This window comes from Lithobates pipiens, unplaced genomic scaffold (genome assembly GCF_037356315.1).
Source record: "Lithobates pipiens isolate NorthernLeopardFrog02 unplaced genomic scaffold, aLitPip1_a1.2 Scaffold_19, whole genome shotgun sequence".
Taxonomy (NCBI): Eukaryota; Metazoa; Chordata; class Amphibia; order Anura; family Ranidae; genus Lithobates; species Lithobates pipiens.
In genome coordinates, this window is record NW_027507764.1 from 574394330 (window position 1) to 574417070 (window position 22741).

Consider the following 22741-nt stretch of genomic DNA (forward strand, 5'->3'; position numbering starts at 1 on the left):
GTTGGAGTCCCATAGACTTTAATAGGGTTCTAAAGTATGCTATATAGTTAGCTCCGTCGAATCTTCTTTATACATTCGACAGACACCATAAGCCTTCCAAGACAGATTCGACCGTAATTCATGTGGATTTTCGGACGAATGCAATTTTTGAACGAAAAACGAAATAAATAAAAACGAATTTCGGGAGTAACTAAATAAATTAAGTTTTCAGACGAAAACGAAATTCCGAAACGAAATATTTTACTCTGCACATGTCTAATTATCACCATAGAGCATGGGTGCTCAACCTTTGTCCCTCCAGCTGTTGTGGAACTACAAGTCCCATGAGGCATTGCAAGCCGCTGACAGTTATAAGCTTGACTCCCAAAGGCAGAGGTATGATGGGAATTGTAGTTTCGCAACAGCTGGAGGGCCACAGGTTGAGCACCCATGCCATAGAGCATACCTATTCTGTCTCAATTTATTTAAATAAAATGTAAACTTTCACTTGGATTGGTGATACTCTCAATGGTGCCACACATGAGTTGGGTGTTTCCGCTCAATTTCATGCAAATTACAGATCATAAATTGTGATTGTTTTCATCAAATTATTCATTTAACCACTGTTGAGCTTTAAAAAGACTAATAATAAAAAAAAAAATCTGGGGATGCTTTTTCTATTCATTCATGGCTAAAAAAGCTTATATATTCTGAATGGGAACATCCGGATAAACAGTATTATCCTTCCAGAAAGTTTTCTACACTATATCCTATGGATTAAGATTTCTATAAGAAATGGGGGATCCAGCAATTGATGCTGCAATCGCCTCAGTGAACAAAAGTCTCACGTGTCCAGTAGATAATGCGCTGATGTTAAAAGATCCAACAGATAAAAAATGGGAACTTCTTTTTAAAAACAATATGTCTTTAGCAAGTTCAGTAGAGCAGCCGGTTCTTGCATCAATTGGTGTATCTCAGTCTATTAAGGAACAGTTTGTGGAGATGCTTAAGATTCTGCCTGATCAGCAGGCCCAGCAATGGGCTGGCGTATCAGATGCACTATGTTTTACTGTAGATGCTATGAAAGATTCTATCATCCAAGCCTCACGGCTTATGCTAGGACTAGTGCCTTCTCACAGAGTTCTGTGGCTGAAAAATTGGTCAGCCGAAGCACCGAGTAAGAAACTCTTGGCCAGTTTCCCCTTTCATGGTGAACGGCTATTTGCGGACGATCTGGATAAATACATCCAAAGAATCTCTAATGAGAAAAGCTCTCTTTTATTAGTAAAGAAGAGGTTTAAACATTTCTCCTTTAAGCGTGCTTCCTCACCTGTGCCAGAGGCATCAGCCTCTAGGCAGTCTCGATGGCCTCCACTGTCAGGTTCAAGGGGAAGACCCCAAGGGCAGGGCAGCACCAGGGTCAAGAGAGGTCTTGGGGCAGAAAGCCCACAAAGCAGAATGCTAAAATCTCCTTATGAAGGGGCGCCCCCACTCGCTCGGGGGGGAAGGCTTCTGCAATTTTCAAAGGTCTGTCAAGACAGATGGGTGGCTTCCTCAGTTTCTCTAGGTTACAAACTAGAGTTCCGAGAGTTTCTGTCACCTCATTTTCTAAGATCAAATGTTCCCAGGGATCCAGAGAAAAAGAAGTCTCTCTTTCTAGCTGTGGATCACCTCTTATCCCAGCTGGTGACATCAGAGGTTCCCTTAGGCCGCGTACACACGCGGGGACTGTTCGCCCAACTTTGTCCGTCAGTTTCAGCGAACAGTCCACTCAAAATTATCATGGACGGACTTGCCCACACACGGCGAACGAACAGTCCGCTGAAACCGTGCGCGATGACGTGAACGGCACGTACGATGGGACGAAAAATACGACGTCCTATACACTGCAATACAACTTTCGGCGTGTAAATCCTTTCTGAGCATGCGCGGAACTTAGTTTGACGAACAAGCCTACACACGAGGGGACTGTTCGCTGAAACAAAGTTTCAGCGGACAGTTTTTCGGAATCTCCGAAAAACTTTGTTCAGCAGACTGTTCGCTGAAACTGTCCGCTGAAAGCCCACACACGAGCGGACTGTCCGCCGAAACACTGTTCAGCGGACAAAGTTGGGCGAACAGTCCCCGCGTGTGTACGCGGCCTTAGAGGAACAGGGCTCAGGTTTTTATTCAAACCTTTTCACGGTTCCAAAACCAAACGGAGAGGTAAGACCAATTCTAGAGCTCAAAGATCTGAATCGACACTTAAATATCCAGTCCTTTCACATTAAATCAATTCGATCGGTTGTTTCCATCTTGCAAGGAGGGGAGTTTTTGACATTGATCGATATCAAGGATGCATATCTCCACATGTCAATATTTCCTGCTCACCAGAAATTTCTACGCTTTGAGATAGAAAATCATCATTTTCAGTTTGTGGCCCTGCCATTCGGTCTAGCCACCGCACCGCGGGTGTTCTCAAAGATTCTGGCACCTCCTTTAGCCAGATTAAGGGCTCAGGGCATAACTGTCCTAGCCTATTTAGATGATCTACTTTTAATAGACCATTCAGTCTCTGGTCTAAACCAAGGTTTAATCAAAGCTGTAAACTACCTGGAATCTCTGGGTTGGATACTCAACCTAGAAAAATCCTCCTTAAAACCATCAAGGAGATTACAGTACTTGGGGCCGATCATTGATACCGTACAGAAAAAGGTATTCTTATCTTAGACAAGAGTCAGTTCCATTATAGGACTAATTAAACTTGTCAAAGCAAAGAAAAATCCTTCCATTCGGCTGTGCATGAGATTGTTAGGGAAAATGGAGGTCGTCCCTTATGCACAGTTTCACTCAAGACTGCTACAAAACACCATCCTGTCAGTCTGGAACAAGAAGGTTCAGGCTTTGGATTTTCCAATACGCTTATCCCCCGACGTAGGTCAGAGCCTAAATTGGTGGTTGATATTCAGCAACCTCCAAAAGGGCAAATCCTTTCTGCCAGTATCCTGGAAAGTGATAAAAACTCCAGCCTTTTAGGCTGGGGAGCAGTCCTGGAAGAAGCTTCTGTCCAGGGGAGATGGTCCAAGACAGAAAGGACCTTGCCCATCAACATTTTGGAGATTCAGACAGTACGTCTGGCCCTAGAGTCCTGGATGCTCAGGCGACGGGATTGTCCTGTCAGGATTCAATCCGACAATGCCACGGCTGTGGCTTACATCAATCACCAAATGGGCACAAGAAGTCGTGTAGCCCAAAAACAGGTGAATCATGTTCTAGCTTGGGCAGAAAACAACATTCCCTGCCTATCAGTGATTTTCATTCCATGCATTTCCTCCAGTTCTACTACTTCCGCGCCTTCTCCGCAAGATCAAGCAGGAATGAAAGGAGATGATTCTGGTGGCCCCAGCATGGCCCAGAAGATCTTGGTTTGCCGAGATCATATAGATGGCGGTAGGAGTCCCTTGGACTCTGCCATTATGGCCAGACCTTCTCACACAAGGTCCGGTATTCCATCCCACCTTACGGATGCTAAATTTAATGGTTTGGCTATTGAAACCCACATATTAAAGGACCGTGGGTTATCCCCTTCAGTAGTGTCTACTTTGGTTAATGCCAAGAAGCCGGCTTCCAGAATCATTTACTACAGATTCTGGAAGACATATATTTCCTGGTGTGGATCAAGGGGTTGGCACCCCAGGAAGTATGTCATAGGTAGGATCCTTGATTTCCTGCAAATGGGATTAGAAATTAAGCTGGCCTTGAGTACTATCAAGGGCCAGATCTCGGCCTTGTCAGTGTTTTTTCAACGGCCTCGTGCTTCTCACTCTCTGGTGCCTAGTTTTATTCAGGGGGTAACACAGATCAATCCCCTATCAAGGCACCTCTAAATCCTTGGGATTTAAATTTAGTCTTATCGGCTTTACGGAATCAGCCTTTTGAGCCTTTAAGGGGAAATTCCCTTGGTTCTTTTGACAAGGAAATTTTTTTTTGCCATTTCTTCTGCTAGAAGAGTATCGAAACTAGCGGCTCTGTCTTGTAAAGAGCCATATTTGATCATGCATAAGGATAAGGTGGTTTTGCTTCCTCATCTTGAATTCCTACCAAAAGTGGTGACAGGTTTTCATTTAAACCAGGACATTATTCTACCTTCTTTCTTCCCAGAGCCTCAATCTAGGGAAGAGAAGGCACTACATTCCCTTGATGTAGTAAGAGCGATCAGAGTCTATTTAAAGGCAACCACTCAGGTTCGCAAAATTATGTTTTGTTTTTTACTGCCAGAAGGTCCAAAAAGGGGACAGGCAGCATCAAAGTCTACTATTTCCAAATGGATTTGTCAAGTGATTGTTCAAGCTTATGGTTTAAGGAAGAAAATTCCTCCTTTTCATGTTAAAGCACACTCTACCAGGGCAGTTAGTGCCTCTTGGGCGGTGCATTATCAGGCCTCTATGGCTCAGATCTGTAAGGCCGTAACTTGGTCTTCAGTTCATACATTTACCAGATTTTATCAAATCGATGTTAAAGGTCATGAGGATATTGCCTTTGGGCGTAGTGTACTGCAGGCTGCAGTATGAGTTCTCTAGCCTCTTTTGCCCTATTTTTTTGTTGTGTCTCCCTCCCTTCAGTTGCCATTGCTATGGGACATCCCACATAGTAACTATTATGGCTCTGTGTCCCCTAATGTATGAAAAGAAAACAGGATTTTTAAAACAGCTTACCTGTAAAATCCTTTTCTTTGATGTAAATCAGGGGACACAGAGGTCCCCCCTTCTTTGGTATACACTTGTATTGCTTGGCTACAAAACTGAGGTACTCCCGGTAGTGGGAGGGGTTATATAGGGAGTGCACTTCTGGTCTTAGGGCGCGCCAGTGTCCATCACCTATTGGTGGCCTATTAACCTCATAGTAACTACTATGGCTCTGTGTCCCCTGAAGTACATCAAAGAAAAGGATTTTACAGGTAAGCTGTTTGAAAAATACTGTTTTTGTGCTCTAAAAAAAAAACTATATAAAAAAAAAATTAACAGAAATGTTTTTTGCCTATCCAACTGTTTCTTTTTGTTTTGATTAAACTTGAAGTCTGGTCAAAACTAAGTTTAAACCTACTCCTACCCAATTCTAAGCTATCCTGTAAAGGAAAGATGTGTATACTTACCTAATCTAGGGGTGCTCAGGTCCAGTCACATGACCTCCCCAGTGTTCGGCTTCAGGGGAGAAGAGATATCGCCGATAATTGCTGTAGAGGCTGGGTGGTGACGTCTCCCATAGACTTACTAATGGACATGTCCACTGTCCCTCCTCTCCCCTGAAGCCAGCGCTGGAAGCAGGTTTAAGCTTAGTTTGATTTTAACTGGACAGGAATATTAATTAAAATTGATCAATTAAAATTTTTGGTAAACATAATTAAAGTGGAAATCTGAAAACTAAGCTTAAACCTACTCCCACCCCAATTCTAAGCTATCCTGCAAAAGAGAGATGTGTACGCTTACCCAATCTAGGGGGACACCCTCCAATCACATGATTTCCCCAGTGTGAGAGGAAATATCGCTGACAATGGGTGGAGAGCCTGGGTGGTGACCTCACCCATAGACTTACTAATGGGCATCCATTGTCCACTGTCTCTCCTCCCCGTTGATGCCAGTGCTGGGAGCAGGTTAAAGTACACTTTAAGAATATTAATTAAAAGTGATCAATTGAATTTGTTAGACATAACTGGAATTGTTGTGTGGCTATGTTGTTCAATGACTGCATTTAAATGTGTGAACACCATTAGCCCAAAGCCTCAGTAGCTTTAGTCTTAAGATGGCCAAACTGAGTTTTCATTCATTCCAAAATTTTAATGGAAAGACAGGAGATTTCTGTAAAATTTTGCAATTTAGGTAACATGAATTGGAGTCAATGGGGAAGGCAAAATGTTTTATGTTTTCTTAAAGAGGAACTTCAGTCTGCTCACATAATCTGTAATTTAAACATCTTTGCCATCCTAAAGCTTCCCTTCAACCACGTTGCATATTATTTTATATATACTGTGATTCTGTACTTGCCAAATATGCTGAAGAAATCTCCCTCCGCTGAGTCAGGCTGCATCCATTTTAACTGTGGGCAGCTGAAGCTGCTGCCTGTTCACTTCCTGGATTTACACAGACACACAGAGGCTCAGCTCATTGCCCCTCTTATGACTCATTCCCCCCTAACTTCCTGGCAGACGCTCACGTGAGTGAGAGAGAGCTGTGCATGATGTCTTAAGCCTAGGCTAATGAACAGACAAGAAACAGGAAGTGGGCTGTATACAGGGGCGGACTGACCATTGGGTCACTCGGGCACTGCCCGAGGGCCCCATGCCACTAAAGGGCCCCATCAGGGTTGACAGCCTCAATAAAGCCAGGGACAGTATGTAAAAATCTTGTGTTTTTTTAAAAATCCCAATATTATAGCTGCCCCACCTCTCCAGTACCTTTTCAGTATGTGTATGTGTATTCTGTGTGTGTATATTGTGTGTCTGTGTGTGTATATTGTATGTGTGTGTATATACTGTGTGGTCTCATAATCTATTGCCTGGGGGGCCCATAATCTCCTATTGCCTGGGGCCCCATAATCTTCTCCTATTGCCTGGGGGCCCCATAATCTCCTATTGCCCGGGGGCCCCATGAGTTGTCAGTCCGCCCCTGGCTGTATAAGAGATTTACTGGCAGAAAAAAATTTTTTTTACTATCCAAACTTAAATCAACAAGAGCAGAAGATTTAATAGATGGAAAGTTGAAAATATGACTGAAGATCCACTTTAAGGATAATGGCTCTGTAGGGTTACAGAAACTCCTGGTTCTTGTGCCAAAAACAGCATCAATGTATCTTTTTTTTTCCCACATAAAGTGAAAAAGTAAAAAAGAAAAAATGTAAAGCAACAATACGTACATAACTATTAATTGCACAAAAAAGGTTAAAAAAAAACAGAAATTAAAAAAAGACACTAAATTACATAAGCAAAGTTACCCAACAAGCAAAAAAAAAAAAAAAAAAAAAAAAAAAACTTCTAAAAAAGATGAATAAGAGTATATTTATTTTTCATTTTTATTTTATTTATTATTTTCATTTTGCCTAAGCAACTGATTAAACAAATCTGAGAACTTTGAAAGACAGAGAACTCAATGCCTGTTTTTTTTTTTTTTTTTTTTAAGAAATAACACTGGTAGGTATCATCCCAGCAACTATAACACAACTATTAGAAAAGCCCCTTTAGGGGATAAATGGGACTTTCAATATTCCTCCCCAGTGTTGTGCATACAGCAAGTCATGAACCCATGACAAAAAATTAAGCGAAACGCGTAGACAGAAGCTTATGTATTTAGATTATTTAACCCCTTCTTGTGAGTCTAGGTTTCTAAAGATTGTATTTTATATATTTGCATTCAATAAAAAAAAAAAAAAAATGATGTAAAATGTTATGGGTTCATGATTTATGTACAACACTGGGGTGTATTTAGTTCCATTTATTATCTAAAGGGGGCTTTTTTTTTTAGTAGTTCTGTTGAAACTGAGAACTTCCTTTTCAATATAGTTTCACCATTACACTGTGGTCTATGGCTAGCCATACTCATGGAACCAGCCATCACTTGCTTGGAGTACAGCTCTGCATCCTGCTGAAATCTCCTCTTACAGTACCATGCAATAATAAAATACATTTGCATTTGTAGTTGGATACAGTCTATATCATATGTGAATTTACGTTGGACTTGACTACACGGACAATGAAAATACTGCAAAGGAACTATTGGCTGTGAGGACTCTTAACGTTATTACAAGGTAAAGTCTCAGTCATTTGCTTTTAAAACCTTTTCAGAATGCTAATCAACGCTAATTAAAGAGATTTTAGTTTCACTGAATACATATTTGTGCAGCATTAAAGCGGCGCTATAATAGCTTGGGTCTTGCAGATTGTATGTTCTCCTACGAGCCATTACAATTTCATTACCTTTTCACCTTTCTCTCCTCTTATTCCAGGAATACCCGCTTTGCCTTCTTCTCCCTAAAACACACAATGATGAGAATCACATCTATAGTTCACAATTTGCCTTCTAATAGCATATATAGTCTGATTTTATCATAGGCTTCAAATTTAATACTGAAGAACAAAGTCATGTACATAGGTATCCCATCCATCAGCCTCCAGGTTGGATTTGTTTTTCTAGTTTAAACCAAATTTAACCAGGGGAACTCTTTGGGTGTGTTGGTCCCCCCTATACCTTGGGTCGTACCCGCTTACTGATTGGCTGGGAGGAGATTCAGTGTGAAAATAGCGAATATTAATTTGCTATTGTCACACAACTGGGTGGGCTCGGTTTGTAGTGCTCTGCACCCCGAACCCAGCCTTTTTGAAGCCTATTAGAACATCTGGTTCTAAGAATGTGCTTCAAAAAAACAACCTCCCCAACGGAATTCATGCACCCGGTGTCCAGGGCCGGCGCATGAATAGAAGGGGCACTGCCCGTGCGCTCCTAATAGACGGGCCGCCCCTGGTAGCGACAGGTCATCTGTCTGTCAAGGACAATGAATAGCAGTAGGGAGAGGTTCCAGATGAGTAGGGAAAGGATAGGGACAACCATACTTCCTGGAAGGCTCTCTAGTTGGGCACGGACAAACCAGACTGCATTCCGCTTCTTAAGCCGTACGCTATCGGGACGTCCGAGACCTCCTCTGCTACACATCTCTGTTACATCCTGTGAGTGTTCCCATTGGGGTACCTTCCCATCAGGCTTGTTGTGAACTTTAATGGTAATACAAGTTTTCTCTTTCTGCAACTCTATGTGTTTACTGCCGCCGCACCACGCTGCACCTTCCCACAAGCTGTTTGCCTGGAGTTCAGCTTTACGTTCTGCGTTAGGAACATAGAGTTACACTTAAGCCGCGTACACACGGGCGGATTGTATGGCCTACTTAGTCCGTCATACAATCCGACGGACAGTCCGTCCTACTTTCGAATGAACGGACTTGACCACACATGGATGCACAAACAGTCCGTCGAAAGCTTGCGCGATGACGTGTACAGCACGTACGACGGGACTAGAAATAGGAAGTCCAATACACAGCAATGCAACCTTCCGCCGTGTAAATCCTTTCTGAGCATGCACCATTCTTAGTCCGTCGAACTAGCCTACTGACGAGCGGATTGTCCGCTGAAACCAAAGTATGACGGACAGAATTTCGAAAAATCCGAAATACTTAGTACGCCAGACTGCACGCTGAAAAAGTCCGCTGAAGCCCACACACGAGCAGACTGTCCGCTGAAATGTGTTTCGGCGGACTTAGTAGGCCATACAATCCGCCCGTGTGTACGCGGCTTTAGTTCCCTCCATAACACAGTCATCTTATAGCCCCTATGCGAATATTGCTCTAAAGTGAAACTCTAGCCCATTTTTTGGGGAATAGTGTGGAAAAGGATTATATAATCCCCCAGGTTTACGAGGTATGTCTAAAAAGTTTGGTGAATGGTATCATAAAACAATCAAAACAGAAACAAATTACCTTTATTTATACCTCCCAACATTTTGAGATGGGAATGAGGGACACCTACTAGCAAATGTATGTAGGCATAGGACGTCCCCCCTGCCACACCCCCTTATGCCACGTACACACGAGCGGTTTTGCCATCGGAATTAAATCCAAAGGTTTTTCCCGACGGAATTCAGCTCAAACTGTTTTGCATACACATGGTCACACCAAACTCTGATGGTCAGTAACGCGGGGACTTAAAAAATACATATGTTGGCAGTATAAAAAGGAAGTTTAATGCTTCCGAGCATGCGTTGAATTGTTTCCGAGCATGCGTCGGAATTTTGCATGGAATTGCATACACATGAACGGAATTTCCGATAGAAACTTTTTCCGTCTAAAAAATTGAGAACATGCTCTCAATCTTTTGCTGGCCAAAATTCCGCCAGCAAAAATCCAATGGAGCGTACACACGGTCACATTTTCCGATGAAAATCTCTCATCGGTCTTTTGCTGGCTGAAATTCCAATTGCGTGTACGCAGCATTAAAGGAGAATTAACCAAAAAAAAAAAAAGGTTAATTAAATCCACAAGGCTTTTTTTTTTTACCACTACTATTCCTTTATATTGGCTTTTGAAATGTGGAAATGCAGCAATTTAGAAAATGGATTTAGTATTTAGCACTGGGAAACACTTTTTGGAAGAAAAAAGTGATTTTTATATACAACTATAGAGATCAGACCAAAATGAGGGGGAAAGAGGGACTGAGGGACATTGGTCCAAACCAGGGAAAATCCCTCAAAATCAGGGACAGTTGAGAGCTATGCTTTATTGGCTTTCAAAAAAATCTCCATCCTTCACAACACACTTTTGGCAACATTCATGAAGCTTCTGGAAAGTGTCAACAAAGGCCCCTTTAGAAATTAATCGCAGAACCGCAAACACACATTCTTGGATTGCCGCCACATCCAAAAAACGTGTGCCTTTCCTGATTTATTGACCTTGGTCTTTGCAGGCAACTCTTTTTGGTTTGTGGGGAAGAGACGGTGAGCGCTATTCCATCGTTTGCCGCTTGGATTCCTTATCCAGCTGGTAGCACCAGGCCTCATCCTCTGAGATGATGGTTCGCAGAAAGGATGGCTCCTGGTCATGCATGGTAATGAAATCTCCAGAGGTTTCCATCCATTCTGCTTTCTGTTCGTCTGTCAACTTGTGCGCCACAAACCAGAAACAGATTTTCCTCGCACCCAAATCTTCGTGGGCAATGGTGTCCTTGCTAATGCCCAATTCCTCTACCATCAATTGTAGAGTCAGTCCCTGATCTCATGTCAGCATTTGTTGCTCCTGCTCGATCATGTCTTGGGTTCTGCTTGTTGATGGCCAACCTGAACGTGGCTCATTCTCAGTTTCCTTCCTGTCGCGAAAGCGTTTAGATGAGTCGTAAACACATTTTCTGCTCATGGCTTCCGTCCCGTACACTTAAACTAATATTTCATGTGTCTCTGTTGCCAATTTTCCCCAATTTGCTTGATGTTTACTCATTGTTGCATTGCACTGTGACCCTACCTCTCACACTGACTATGTTCTACTGCCCGCAGTGGGTTTACCCTGATGGTCACGTGTACTTAAAGCTAGGTGGCGCTTCTCAGCGTGTCTCTGTATAGCCATTAGACATGTGCATTCGTTTTCGTCCGAATTTCAGGTATTTTCGTTTTGACAAACGATAACGGAAGTGCAGAATCCGAAAAACGAAAGATCCGACATAAATAAATGCTTTATTTTCATTTTCGTTGTTACAATAGTTCGATATAGAATAGGAGATTCGACGTGACTCTGACAATAACAATCTGTGTCTATTGAACCTGTGGTCGAATGTGCCTAACCTTACCTCCATTAGTTCAAGATTATATTGAGAAAATATTAGACAGAGAGAAAATATTCGACATAGAGAGAAAAGATTAGACAGAGAGAAAATATTCGACATAGAGAGAAAAGATTCGACAGAGAGAAAATATTCGACATAGAGAGAAAAGATTCGACAGAGAGAAAATATTCGACATAGAGAGAAAAGATTCGACAGAGAGAAAATATTCGACATAGAGAGAAAAGATTCGACAGAGAGAAAATATTCGACATAGAGAGAAAAGATTCGACAGAGAGAAAAGATTCTGGAAATGGGTGGGGGAAGTAAAAAAAATAATGATGGTGGTGAATGTTATTGGCTGATTGTAACTAAAGAGGAGGAACAGTAAAATAGCTAGAACTAAGTACACCCGTACAGCCAACTTACTTTCCCTTACGATTGTTATCAGAGAGACGCACACTGAATCATTTCAGAAGACAGTCAGTCTTAGCTGGTCCATTTGAATTGTCACTTGTCAGAGAACCCGAATTATTATTAAGCATAAGCACAGCAGCAGAACAATAGTGAAGCAAGCTACAGTTCAACTTAGCTTTTTCCTAATAATCTGCTGCTATTGTGTTAGTGTGAGAACCTAATAGTGATACTAGTGTTGCTGCTAGTGTTGTTGTGATAGCCTCAGAGGCTGCCTGTGTTGTGGGGGGGGGGGGATTAATTATTATAGAATCTTGTTAACGCAATGTACTACAACACACTGGTGCGTTGCTGTGCATCGTGGCACATTGCATTACAAAATGAATGCCATTGCTACACAGCAACGCATTTCTCCCACAATGCATATGCCTACACAGCCATAAAATTGGTAGGATTTGCCTGGAGACCCACTTTACAGAGCCCAAAAAAAAAAAGAAACAAAATAAACGGCATTAATTACTTTAAAGGCATCAATATGGAATGGAAGCATCTCGGCATGAAACATTTTAAGCCCATTTATAAACACAGACAACAATGTGAAGGATGGAACATCTTGAGATCATCAACATTATACTTTAAAAAGCAAAAACGCTTTAAAAATTGGTTTATTTACAGTGTTTAATGTGAAGACGTCGCACACTTGATTGTGCCGCTCTTGTTTGATTTCCCTCGGGTGCAGTTTGTAAGTGGAACTATGTAACATGACTCATGTTGTTTAGAATCTCCGCCAACATTATGTAGCTGTTATTTGTGCCTCCGCCGACACATCAATCAATCTCTCCTTCTCCCAAATAAATCACTTTTGTAACTTTACGCTTAACATAATGTTCAGCGTAAACACCACTTTCCCTCTCTTATCTAATCGAAGCCTGATAATAATAAACTGCGCAAAAAAAAAAATGTCATTCGGAATAAATGGGGCGGGGGGGGGGGTGGGGGGAGAGTTTGTGATTTTGTCAAAGCTGAAAAAAAATGGCTGTGCTGTTCAAAAACCAAGAGAAAGAGAAGAAAAAGAGCCAAAGGAGACAGACAACTGTGTGATGTGTCAAAGTATCTCTTAAAATGAAGAAAACTTCAAATACGTTTGGATATATAAAAGGGTGATGGTGATCTAATATTCAGATCTATAAAATGGACAAGGATGACTCTATGTGATTCAGGACATTGAAGTATTCATTTAAAATACAAGCCCTGGCAGCCAGCCTTTGTGCCCATTACAAGGGAGGTGCCTTACAAAGAGGTGGGACAGCAATGAAAAGCAGGGGTGGGATTTATAGATCGAGAGTCCCGATGGACCCACTTGGAGTCCATGTCAAGATGTTGGGATATACAGTATTTATGATGACTGACATCCCAACATGGACCTTGTCCTCGGATCCCCATAAAATAGTAGACCTGACATGCAAAAAGCTGCTGGCACACAGTCTCTCTCTGTAGGGCTGGATGCTCAGTTTTCCTTTCGATTTTAGAGACTTTGAGACCTGTACTCTTCATATAAGTGTATATATATATATATATATATAAGTTTGACAAGTATGCAAAAAACATCAGGAAGGGTGCAAATGCTTTTTCACAGCACTGAATATTATGTTGTGTATATACTGTGTGTATATATATATATATATATATATATATATACACATACATACATATACACATATATATATATATATATATATACAGTGCCTTGAGAAAGTATTCGGCCCCCTTGAACTTTTCAGCGTTTTGCCACATTTCAGGCTTCAAACATAAAGATATAACATTTTTTTTTTTTGTGAAGAATCACCAACAAGTGGGACACAATTGTGAAGTAGAACGAAATCTATTGGATTTTTGAAACTTTTTAACTAATAAAAAAATTAAAAGTGGGGCGTGCAAAATTATTCGGCCCCCTTGCGTTAATACTTTGTAGAGCCACCTTTTGCTGCGATTACAGCTGCAAGTCGCTTGGGGTATGTCTCTATCAGTTTTGCACATCGAGAGACTGAAATTCTTGCCCATTCTTCCTTGCAAAGCAGCTCGAGCTCAGTGAGGTTGGATGGAGAGCGTTTGTGAACAGCAGTTTTCAGCTCTTTCCACAGATTCTCGATTGGATTCAGGTCTGGACTTTGACTTGGCCATTCTAACACCTGGATACGTTTATTTGTGAACCATTCCTTTGTAGATTTTGCTGTATGTTTGGGATCATTGTCTTGTTGGAAGATAAATCTCCGTCCCAGTTTCAGGTCTTTTGCAGACTCCAACAGGTTTTCATCCAGAATGGTCCTGTATTTGGCTGCATATATCTTCCAATTTCTCAATTTTAACCATCTTCCCTGTCCCTGCTGAAGAAAAGCAGGCCCAAACCATGATGCTGCCACCACCATGTTTGACAGTGGGGATGGTGTGTTGAGGGTGATGAGCTGTGTTGCTTTTACGCCAAACATATCGTTTTGCATTGTGGGCAAAAAGTTCGATTTTGATTTCATCTGACCAGAGCACCTTCTTCCACATGTTTGGTGTGTCTCCCAGGTGGCTTGTGGCAAACTTTAGACGAGACTTTTTATGGATATCTTTGAGAAATGGCTTTCTTCTTTGCCACTCTTCCATAAAGGCCAGATTTGTGCAGTGTATGACTGATTGTTGTCCTATGGACAGACTCTGCCACCTCAGCTGTAGTTCTCTGCAGTTCATCCAGAGTGATCATGGGCCTCTAGGCTGCATCTCTGATCAGTCTTCTCCTTGTCTGAGCTTAAAGTTTAGAGGGGTCGGCCAGGTCTTGGTAGATTTGCAGTGGTCTGATACTCCTTCCATTTCAAAATGATCGCTTGCACAGTGCTCCTTGGGATGTTTAAAGCTTGGGAAATCATTTTGTATCCAAATCCGGCTTTAAACTTCTCCACAACAGTATTATGGACCTGCCTGGTGTGTTCCTTGGTCTTCATGATGCTCTCTGCGCTTTCAACAGAACCCTGAGACTATCACAGAACAGGTGCATTTATACAGAGACTTGATTACACACAGGTGGATCCTATTTATCACCATCAGTCATTTAGGACAACATTGGATCATTCAGAGATCCTCGCTGAACTTCTGGAGTGAGTTTGCTGCACTGAAAGTAAAGGGGCCGAATAATTTTGCACGCACCACTTTTCAGTTTTTTATTTGCTAAAAAAGTTTAAAATATCCAATAGATTTTGTTCCACTTCACAATTGTGTCCCACTTGTTGGTGATTCTTCACAAAAAAATTAAAATTTTATATCTTTATGTTTGAAGCCTGAAATGTGGCAAAAGGTTGAAAAGTTCAAGGGGGCCAAATATTTTCGCAAGGCACTATATATATATAATATCTCCTAGGTAGGTTGCTTGAGTTAGGTAAATGTAGTCCTTTTTGGCTTCTTTGTAGTTAATGGAGCAGATATTGATTCCTTTGGGCTGTTCTAGATTGCACAGGCTGTAGATTTGTTTGCTTTCCCTGCATTCTGGAGGTTTGGTCTGGCACACTCACTTCACTTCTTCCGGTGTAGATGCCACCCATATAAAATCTGGTATCTCCTCCTGAAGAAGTGAGGGTTATTCACGAAACGCATCAACTTTTTATTATGCACTCTTTTTAAGTAATTTGACCCTGTGGTATTGTCAGGGCTGGCTTAGCCCTTCCTTGTCTGGGCTGGCTGCTCAGTTGTTGGCTAATTGCCAGCTCTCATCTTTCTCCACAGTTACCAGCTGTCCCTGATCATGCTCGTCTGACCTGCCTACTTAGGGTCCTTTCACACTACGTCCCGTTCAGGCCCGCCTGTCAGTTTTTCAGGCGGACCTGAACGGGTGCTCCATAGAGGTCTATGGAGCGTCGGATGTCAGCGGTGACATGTCCGCTGACATCCGACCCGCTCCGATCCGAAAAAGTGTAACGGAGGAAAAAGCTATTTTTCCATCCGTTTGCGGATCGGATCGGGTGACGACGGGCACTGCGGTCCGTCGTCATCCGATCTCCCATAGGGGAGAGCGGCACTGTGACAGGTCCGTCCCTGCGCAGTGTACAGAGACGGAGCTGTCATCTCCCTGCTCAGCGGGGATCGGCGGAGTGATCCCCGCTGAGCAAACGGACATCCACGGGGCGGATCAGAACTGATCCGCCCCGTGTGAAAGGACCCTTAAAGCTGTAAATCTCACTTCATCTCTGCCTTTGCCTTGGTCACATCACAAGAAACCATCTCCTGCGGTTCTGTTTAAAAACTGGCTTGCTGACATCCCTTCTGGTCCCGTCCCTGCTTGCTGTTGCTCCACTTGGATCCCTGACTTCTGGCCTGGCTGATTACCCGATCTGGTTATTGAACTCTGGCCTGGCTGACTATTCTATCCGGTTACTGGACTCTGCCTATGCTTTGACTACACTTTTTCTATTTACCTTTTTATTTTTATTTAATAAACAAGTGTGATTTAATTGTGCTTCTGTCTCATGATTCATGGTTTCTGACAGGTATTATGTGTATGGATAAATTGGCACCACAATGTGTACTTTAATATAATCAACCAGATTGTTATAATTGTAATGTTAAAAAAAAAAAAATCAATGCTTTATACAAAATTTCTCTAATGTTATGCAATTTAAAGTCCCATGGGCATTTGTTTTGGTTGTGTATATAGATATAAGGGATGGAGGCATAGCATTCTAGGCTACGCAGGGGGCTACTTTAATGTGGACCCATTGATTTAATCGTGGTGATCTCTGTAAAAGTTGGAGAGATCTAAATGAAAGAATTTGAGGTTTAAATAATAATATGAATTATATGATGGATCGTTTTAAAGTCATACTGGCACTGTAATTGAACAGTGATGGTATTAATATATTTTTTTAAATATTCACAGGAGATTTTTGAAAAAGAGTTTTTGACCCTTTTTGATTTTGATATAAAAAAATGAGCGTCTAATAAGGGAGATGGTGCCCATCAGAGCTAGATGTTTGTCGGATGGCTACCTACAAATAAGAGTTTTTTAAGCACATTATGTTTTTTAAAAGAACTGACCTCCTTCCTGTAATTGGAAGTGAGGCTTGGTTAATATTTTGCTTCGTCTATGGCTTTGCTTTCAGTTTCTTTCTTCCTGTAACTGAAAGCAAGGCTTGGTTATAATGTAGCTCTGTATAGAGCTTTGCAGTTGCCATCTGAGGCTCAGATCGAGGCGTGGTTAACCTGTATGGTATTTTAATGCAATTCGCTGCCCGTGCCCCTGGACGATCTCAACATATGACGAAACGCGAGAGTAACGTCACCATTACTCTTGTGTTCCAGAAAGATGGGTTTTTCGTGTATGTGTGCCGGCCTACACATACAAATTAAGGTGTTTTATTTGCATCTTGTAAGTGCAACCTTTTTATGTGCAATAAATTTACCGAATTTTACACTATGTGGAGCATTTTCTATTTTGGGGAAATCCGATGATAATCGTGTTGGGAGGATTGATGTGCCAACTTGGAAGACCCTCTGAAGTACAAAGGCCCTGGCTGGGTATGGAGCCACAAGTGTTTGTGACCTTTTGTAATGAGATGTCCAAATAATTTGGTAAGCAAGCGTTTCAGCCTTAGGTGGTGGGGTTGATGCACCGGATCACACTTCAAGGTGGTGGATGGTGGTGAAGCTCACCTCGGATACGACAATACATGACTTGCGGACTTTTTATGTTTTTTTTTTATGTTTATTTAAATAACGCAACTTTATAAACTTATATAGCATTCTAGGCACCAGATCATAACCCTTTTTGTTAATTTCTTTCCAAAAATGTCTTGGAGGATCAAAACGATTTACCTGGTCACCTTTGTCTCCTTTTGTTGAAATACTTCTACCCTGTGGAAAGAAAACAGATATATTTAGCATTCATATTCCCAATATGTCCTTAAAGTTTACCTCAAACCAATTTTTGGATAGCGTAGGGAAAGGTATATATTTTTTTCTATTCTATTCTTATCATCGCCTGGTTTCACATTTACTGTATTGCAATATGTTTCTATTCCAAATTCAAACTCATTTTCAAATTCCAATTCATTTCAAATTTTTCTAATTTAAATTAATTTTCAAGTTTTTCTAATTCAAATCCATTTTAATTTTTTTTTTTAATTTAAATTAATTTTCAAATTTTTCAAATTAATTTTCACATTTTTTCAAATTCAATATCCTTTTGGAATATTGAGAATTCATTATTTGATTGCAATATTTTGTTTTGTTACAGTTTAATTTAGATTGGTTGAAATTCTTTACTATTGCGATTTGGAGATTTGGACACAACCTCATCCCCGAATAACAAAAATTTTGTCCGCATTTCGATTCGCTAAGAAAGGTATTACACATGTCTAATCCCTATAGCCGACCTAACACACACTCAACTCCCTTCATTTTAATCCTCAAGCCACTATACTAGCCCCCCATTAGAAGGAGGCACAGCACCAACCACAGAGTTAATAGAAAATTGTTGTACAATTAACAAGTTACTTAATAAACTTACAGACTCTCCTTTCTCTCCTTTCAGACCTGGAGGTCCGACAGGCCCCGGACTTCCGATTTCTCCCTGCGAAAGAAAAAGTGTAATCAGCATTTTTACTGCTTTATGTAATATCCTTCCAATTATTTAGAACTCTGTAGACTGGCAGGCTTGGGGGTCAGAGACTCAGAAGGTATTGGAGCCAGCGGATCAGCCAGACAATAGAAGCCCCTGCATTATTCCCAGGAAAGGTTTACTGAACGCTGCATGTTATACAAGGCTTACCTTGGGGCCCAAAGGACCAGGAAGACCAATGTCACCCTAAAACACAGAAGAAACACTCATTACATTTCTAGCATGCATTGGACAACATACTAAAGAAGGTGTGAAGTAAATTTGTAGTGAGCAGATATTTTAAGCTATTATTTCAGTGTTTCCTTAAAGCTGAACTCCGGGATAAGTAAATATTGTCTAAATCTATTCATCATGTGTATTATTATAAAGTCTTGGTGTGCTTTGTGTATGTCTTCCAGATCTGTGCAGTAATCCAGTGTGAAAATTTGGGTTCCTGTAATAAAGACCGCTCACTGCTGCTCTCTCTTCTTGTGCAGGGGGACTGGTCTGGTCTCCGCCTCCTACTGTAGTTACCTGTAGTGGGTGGAGCCTGCTGGGCCACTCCCATAGCTCTGCTGTGCAGAGCAGGCTATATGCAGCACAGTGATGTTGTCGATGTCATTGAGTTTGCAAAGACATTTGATGCACACAAAGTGGATTTAGATCCTCTGTAGCTACTAAAGAACATATATACGGTATATATATATATATATATATATATATATATATATATATATATACACACAGTTGTGCTCATAAGTTTACATACCCTGTCAGAATTTATGATTTCTTGGCCATTTGAGATCCAGATCTCAAACTGTGTGTGTCGGAAATTCCAATGGAAAATGTCTGATGGAGCACGCACATGGTCTAAATTTCTGACAAAAAGCTCCCATCGAACATTTTCCCTCGGAAAATCTGACCGTGTAAGCACCCCAGCTAGTGTTAAATGGTTTGTCTCATCTCTGTAACGGATATATCTGGAAGAAAACCTGTCCTTTTGAAAAACAACGGACTGACTGTCCGGATCTCCAGATGGAAATAGAAGAAACAAAGCCTAAATAAGAAAACCAATGTAGCCATCACATCTAAGAATTGGTAAGCCAAAAAAAATAGCTTTTGCTTCTCCAGCACGCTGTCCTCCTCCCCCCTCCCTGTTATCCTTCAGCCCCCTGTCCTCCTCCGCCACCCCCCCTCCGTTCTCCTCCTGAGTTTTCCACCTCCCTGAAATGAGTTATTGCAGGTTGGGATGTCTGTCATTGTGCAATAATAAGTGAAAAGTCCATCCATGCAAGCAAAGTGCCAAATGTAGTAGATTCCTGCTTGTGAAGACTCCGGTGCCACGCTGTGCTCACCTCACGAGTCCACACTCACCAGCAATACAATTCAAAACCACATGAGGTCTTTGTCCTGCATTAGTGGAGGAATCTACCTCCTTCCTTCTCCTCCATTTACAAGGTTCCCATCATAGTGGTATAAGGTGTACCTCCTCTGGAGATCCCCGGTGTCTCCGCTCAGCCCTCACCCTCTTCTGGCTGCTATGGCAGTATCAGCTTCAGCTCCCCCACCTCTCCCGAGATACATGCACCTGTCCCTTGCCCAACCCACCCACTGGCACCATAAGGGACAGGTGCGTGGATCTCGCGAGAGGTGGGAGAGCTACAGCTGCTACTGCCATAGCGGCCGGAAGAGGGTGGAGTGGAGACACCGGGGATCTCCGGAGGAGGTACACCTTATACCATTATGATGGGAACCTTGTAAATGGAGGAGAAGGAAGGAGGTAGATTCATCCACTAATGCCGGACAAAGACCTCATGTGGTTTTGAATCGTATTGCCAATGACTGGGGACTCAGGAGGTGAGCACAGCGTGACACTGGAGTCTTCACATTTGGCACCTTGCTTGCATGGGTGGACTTTTCACTTATTATTAGACATGTGCACACTGAAATATTTTGTTTCAGAATTTCATTTTCGTCCGAAAAATACATTTATTTATTTACTCCCGAAATTCATTTTTAATTTATTTTGTTTCGTTAAAAATTGCATTTGTCCGAAAATCCGAAATAATTAATGTAGAATCTGTCATTGAAGGCTTATGGTGTCTGACGAATGTTCTAATAAGATTTTCGACGGAGCAGCTAAACGGTATGATGCCTCCATCGTACATTTCTGGCCGAGTGTTCTGCCTACAAGCTATAGTAGAATTCTAATGTTGTATGACACTAGTAATAATTATATTTATTAATTATTATTACTAGTGAACCAACCTTAGAATTCTTCCATAGCCTATGGGCGGAGCATTTGACTTCGTCGAATCTTCATGTTGAATCTTTTCTCCCTATGTTGAATAATCTTGGACTAATAGAGTTAGGTTAGGCACATTGGACCTTTTCTTGCTATTTTCTCTCTATGTGGAATCTTTTCTCTCTATGTGGAATCTTTTCTCTCCATGTTGAATCTTTTCTCTCCATGTTGAATCTTTTCTCTCTATGTGGAATCTTTTCTCTCTATGTGGAATCTTTTCTCTCCATGTTGAATCTTTTCTCTCTATGTCGAATCTTTTCTCTCTATGTCGAATCTTTTCTCTCCATGTTGAATCTTTTCTCTCCATGTTGAATCTTTTCTCTCTATGTCGAATCTTTTCTCTTTATGTCGAATCTTTTCTCTCCATGTTGAATCATTTCTCTCTATGTCAAATCTTTTCTCTCTATGTAGAATAATTTTGGACTAATAGAGCTAAGGTTAGGCACATTGGACCACAGGTTCGATGGACACAGATCGCTATTGTTAGCGTCATCTAGAATCTCCTATCTATATCAAACTGTTGTCGCAAAGAAAATGAAAATAAAGCATTTTTTTATGTCGGATCTTTTCGGTTTTTCGGATTCTGCACGTTCGTTATCGTTTGTTAAAACGATAATGAAAATACCTGAAGTTCGGACAAAAATGCACTCGGACGAAAACGAATGCACATGTCTGCTTATTATTGCATTATGATGGACTAGAAATTGCACAAGCACTTTATATATGTTTATTTAGCACATATGTTTGCTATAGAAGAAGCACTAAGTTTAATTTAGTTTTTAAGGGGCCTTTGACCTCACACGATAGCAGAAGATTCAACTCCAATTGTTATACACAATTAATATAATTTATTATTGTATATGAATGTACAATATTTTTTATAGACAGCGGGATATACACAACCATAGCGGGGCTACTTCCATCACTTTACTAGCATTAAACCAATGGTTTCTCCTGGAAGAAGAAATTACAATGTACTATACCTTCTCCCCGAATGGGCAGTGGGAGCAGTTGATGGTGCTGTTTTCAGTTCCCCTGTGCTCCACTGGTGTGGGTGTTGGTATGATCACTGGGGGCACTGTGGCTACAGTCGTCGTACACTAAAAAATAATAAGAATGATATCACATTTCAAAATAGAATTTAAGTGCATAGCTAAATACATCATTAGACATGTGCACTGACAAAAAAATGCGTTCATGTGTTTCGTTTCATTTGTTTCTTTTGCTTTTTTCGGAAATTTGAAAGTTGGAAAATTCAAAATTCGGAAATTAGAAAATTCGTAAATTCAAGACTCAAAATGTCGAAAATTTTGAAATCGAAGATTCGAAATTCGAAAATTTGGAAATTTGGAATTTGGAAATTTTTTTAGCTTTTTGAAGTCCGAAAATTTGAGAATTCGGAAATCTGAAACTTAGAAAATTCTGAAATTCAAAAATTCGAAATTTGGAAATTGAAAATCCGAATTTTCAAATTTCGGAATTTCTCATTTTCGAATTTCAGAATTTTCGAAATTTCAAATTACGGAATATTCAAATTTCCAAATTTTCGAATTTCTGAATTTTCTGAAATTTCTGAAAAAAAGAGAAAATAAAATAATAAAATAAAAATAAAAAAATAAAATAATAACCAACTAACAATAACTTAAATTATAGGTATTGGAATTTATTAGATCATTATGTTCAATTACTTTAGATACGGCATTCGATATTTCAGATAATTCATAACCTCGGATAAATTCATACTCGTTATATTCACTAACAGCCAAATTTGAAAGTAAATTCCAATAACTATAATTTTATATTATTAGTTATTATTTCGGATTTTTGGGTTTTCAAATTTTCATTCTTATTTTTGGATTTTCAAATTTCCAAATTTTTAATTTATGAAATTTCAAATTTTCTAATTTCCTAATTTCCAAATTTCAAATTTCAAATTTCTGACATTTCCAATTTCCGAAAATTCGAAAATTAGAAAATTCGGAAATTGAAAAATTCGGAAATTCTAAATGTCAGAAATTGAAAAATTCAGAAATTCGTAAATTTCGGAATTAACAAATTTGTTAAAATTCGTTAAAAAACTAATTTGGAACTA

General features: G+C 40.6%; 1 protein-coding gene across 1 annotated transcript in view; it reads right to left on the reverse strand.

Annotated features, from left to right (window-relative positions):
- The window catches only part of LOC143998112 (collagen alpha-1(XXII) chain-like), a 393374-nt gene that overhangs the window by 131854 nt on the left and 238779 nt on the right, over positions 1-22741 (reverse strand). Inside the window, exons 9-13 of the mRNA XM_077493857.1 lie at positions 21633-21749; positions 18516-18551; positions 18255-18317; positions 17561-17599; positions 7925-7978 (exon numbers count right to left, since the gene is read on the reverse strand). Coding sequence (XP_077349983.1) covers positions 7925-7978; positions 17561-17599; positions 18255-18317; positions 18516-18551; positions 21633-21749 — 309 coding nt within the window. The remainder of the gene's footprint in view (positions 1-7924; positions 7979-17560; positions 17600-18254; positions 18318-18515; positions 18552-21632; positions 21750-22741) is intronic.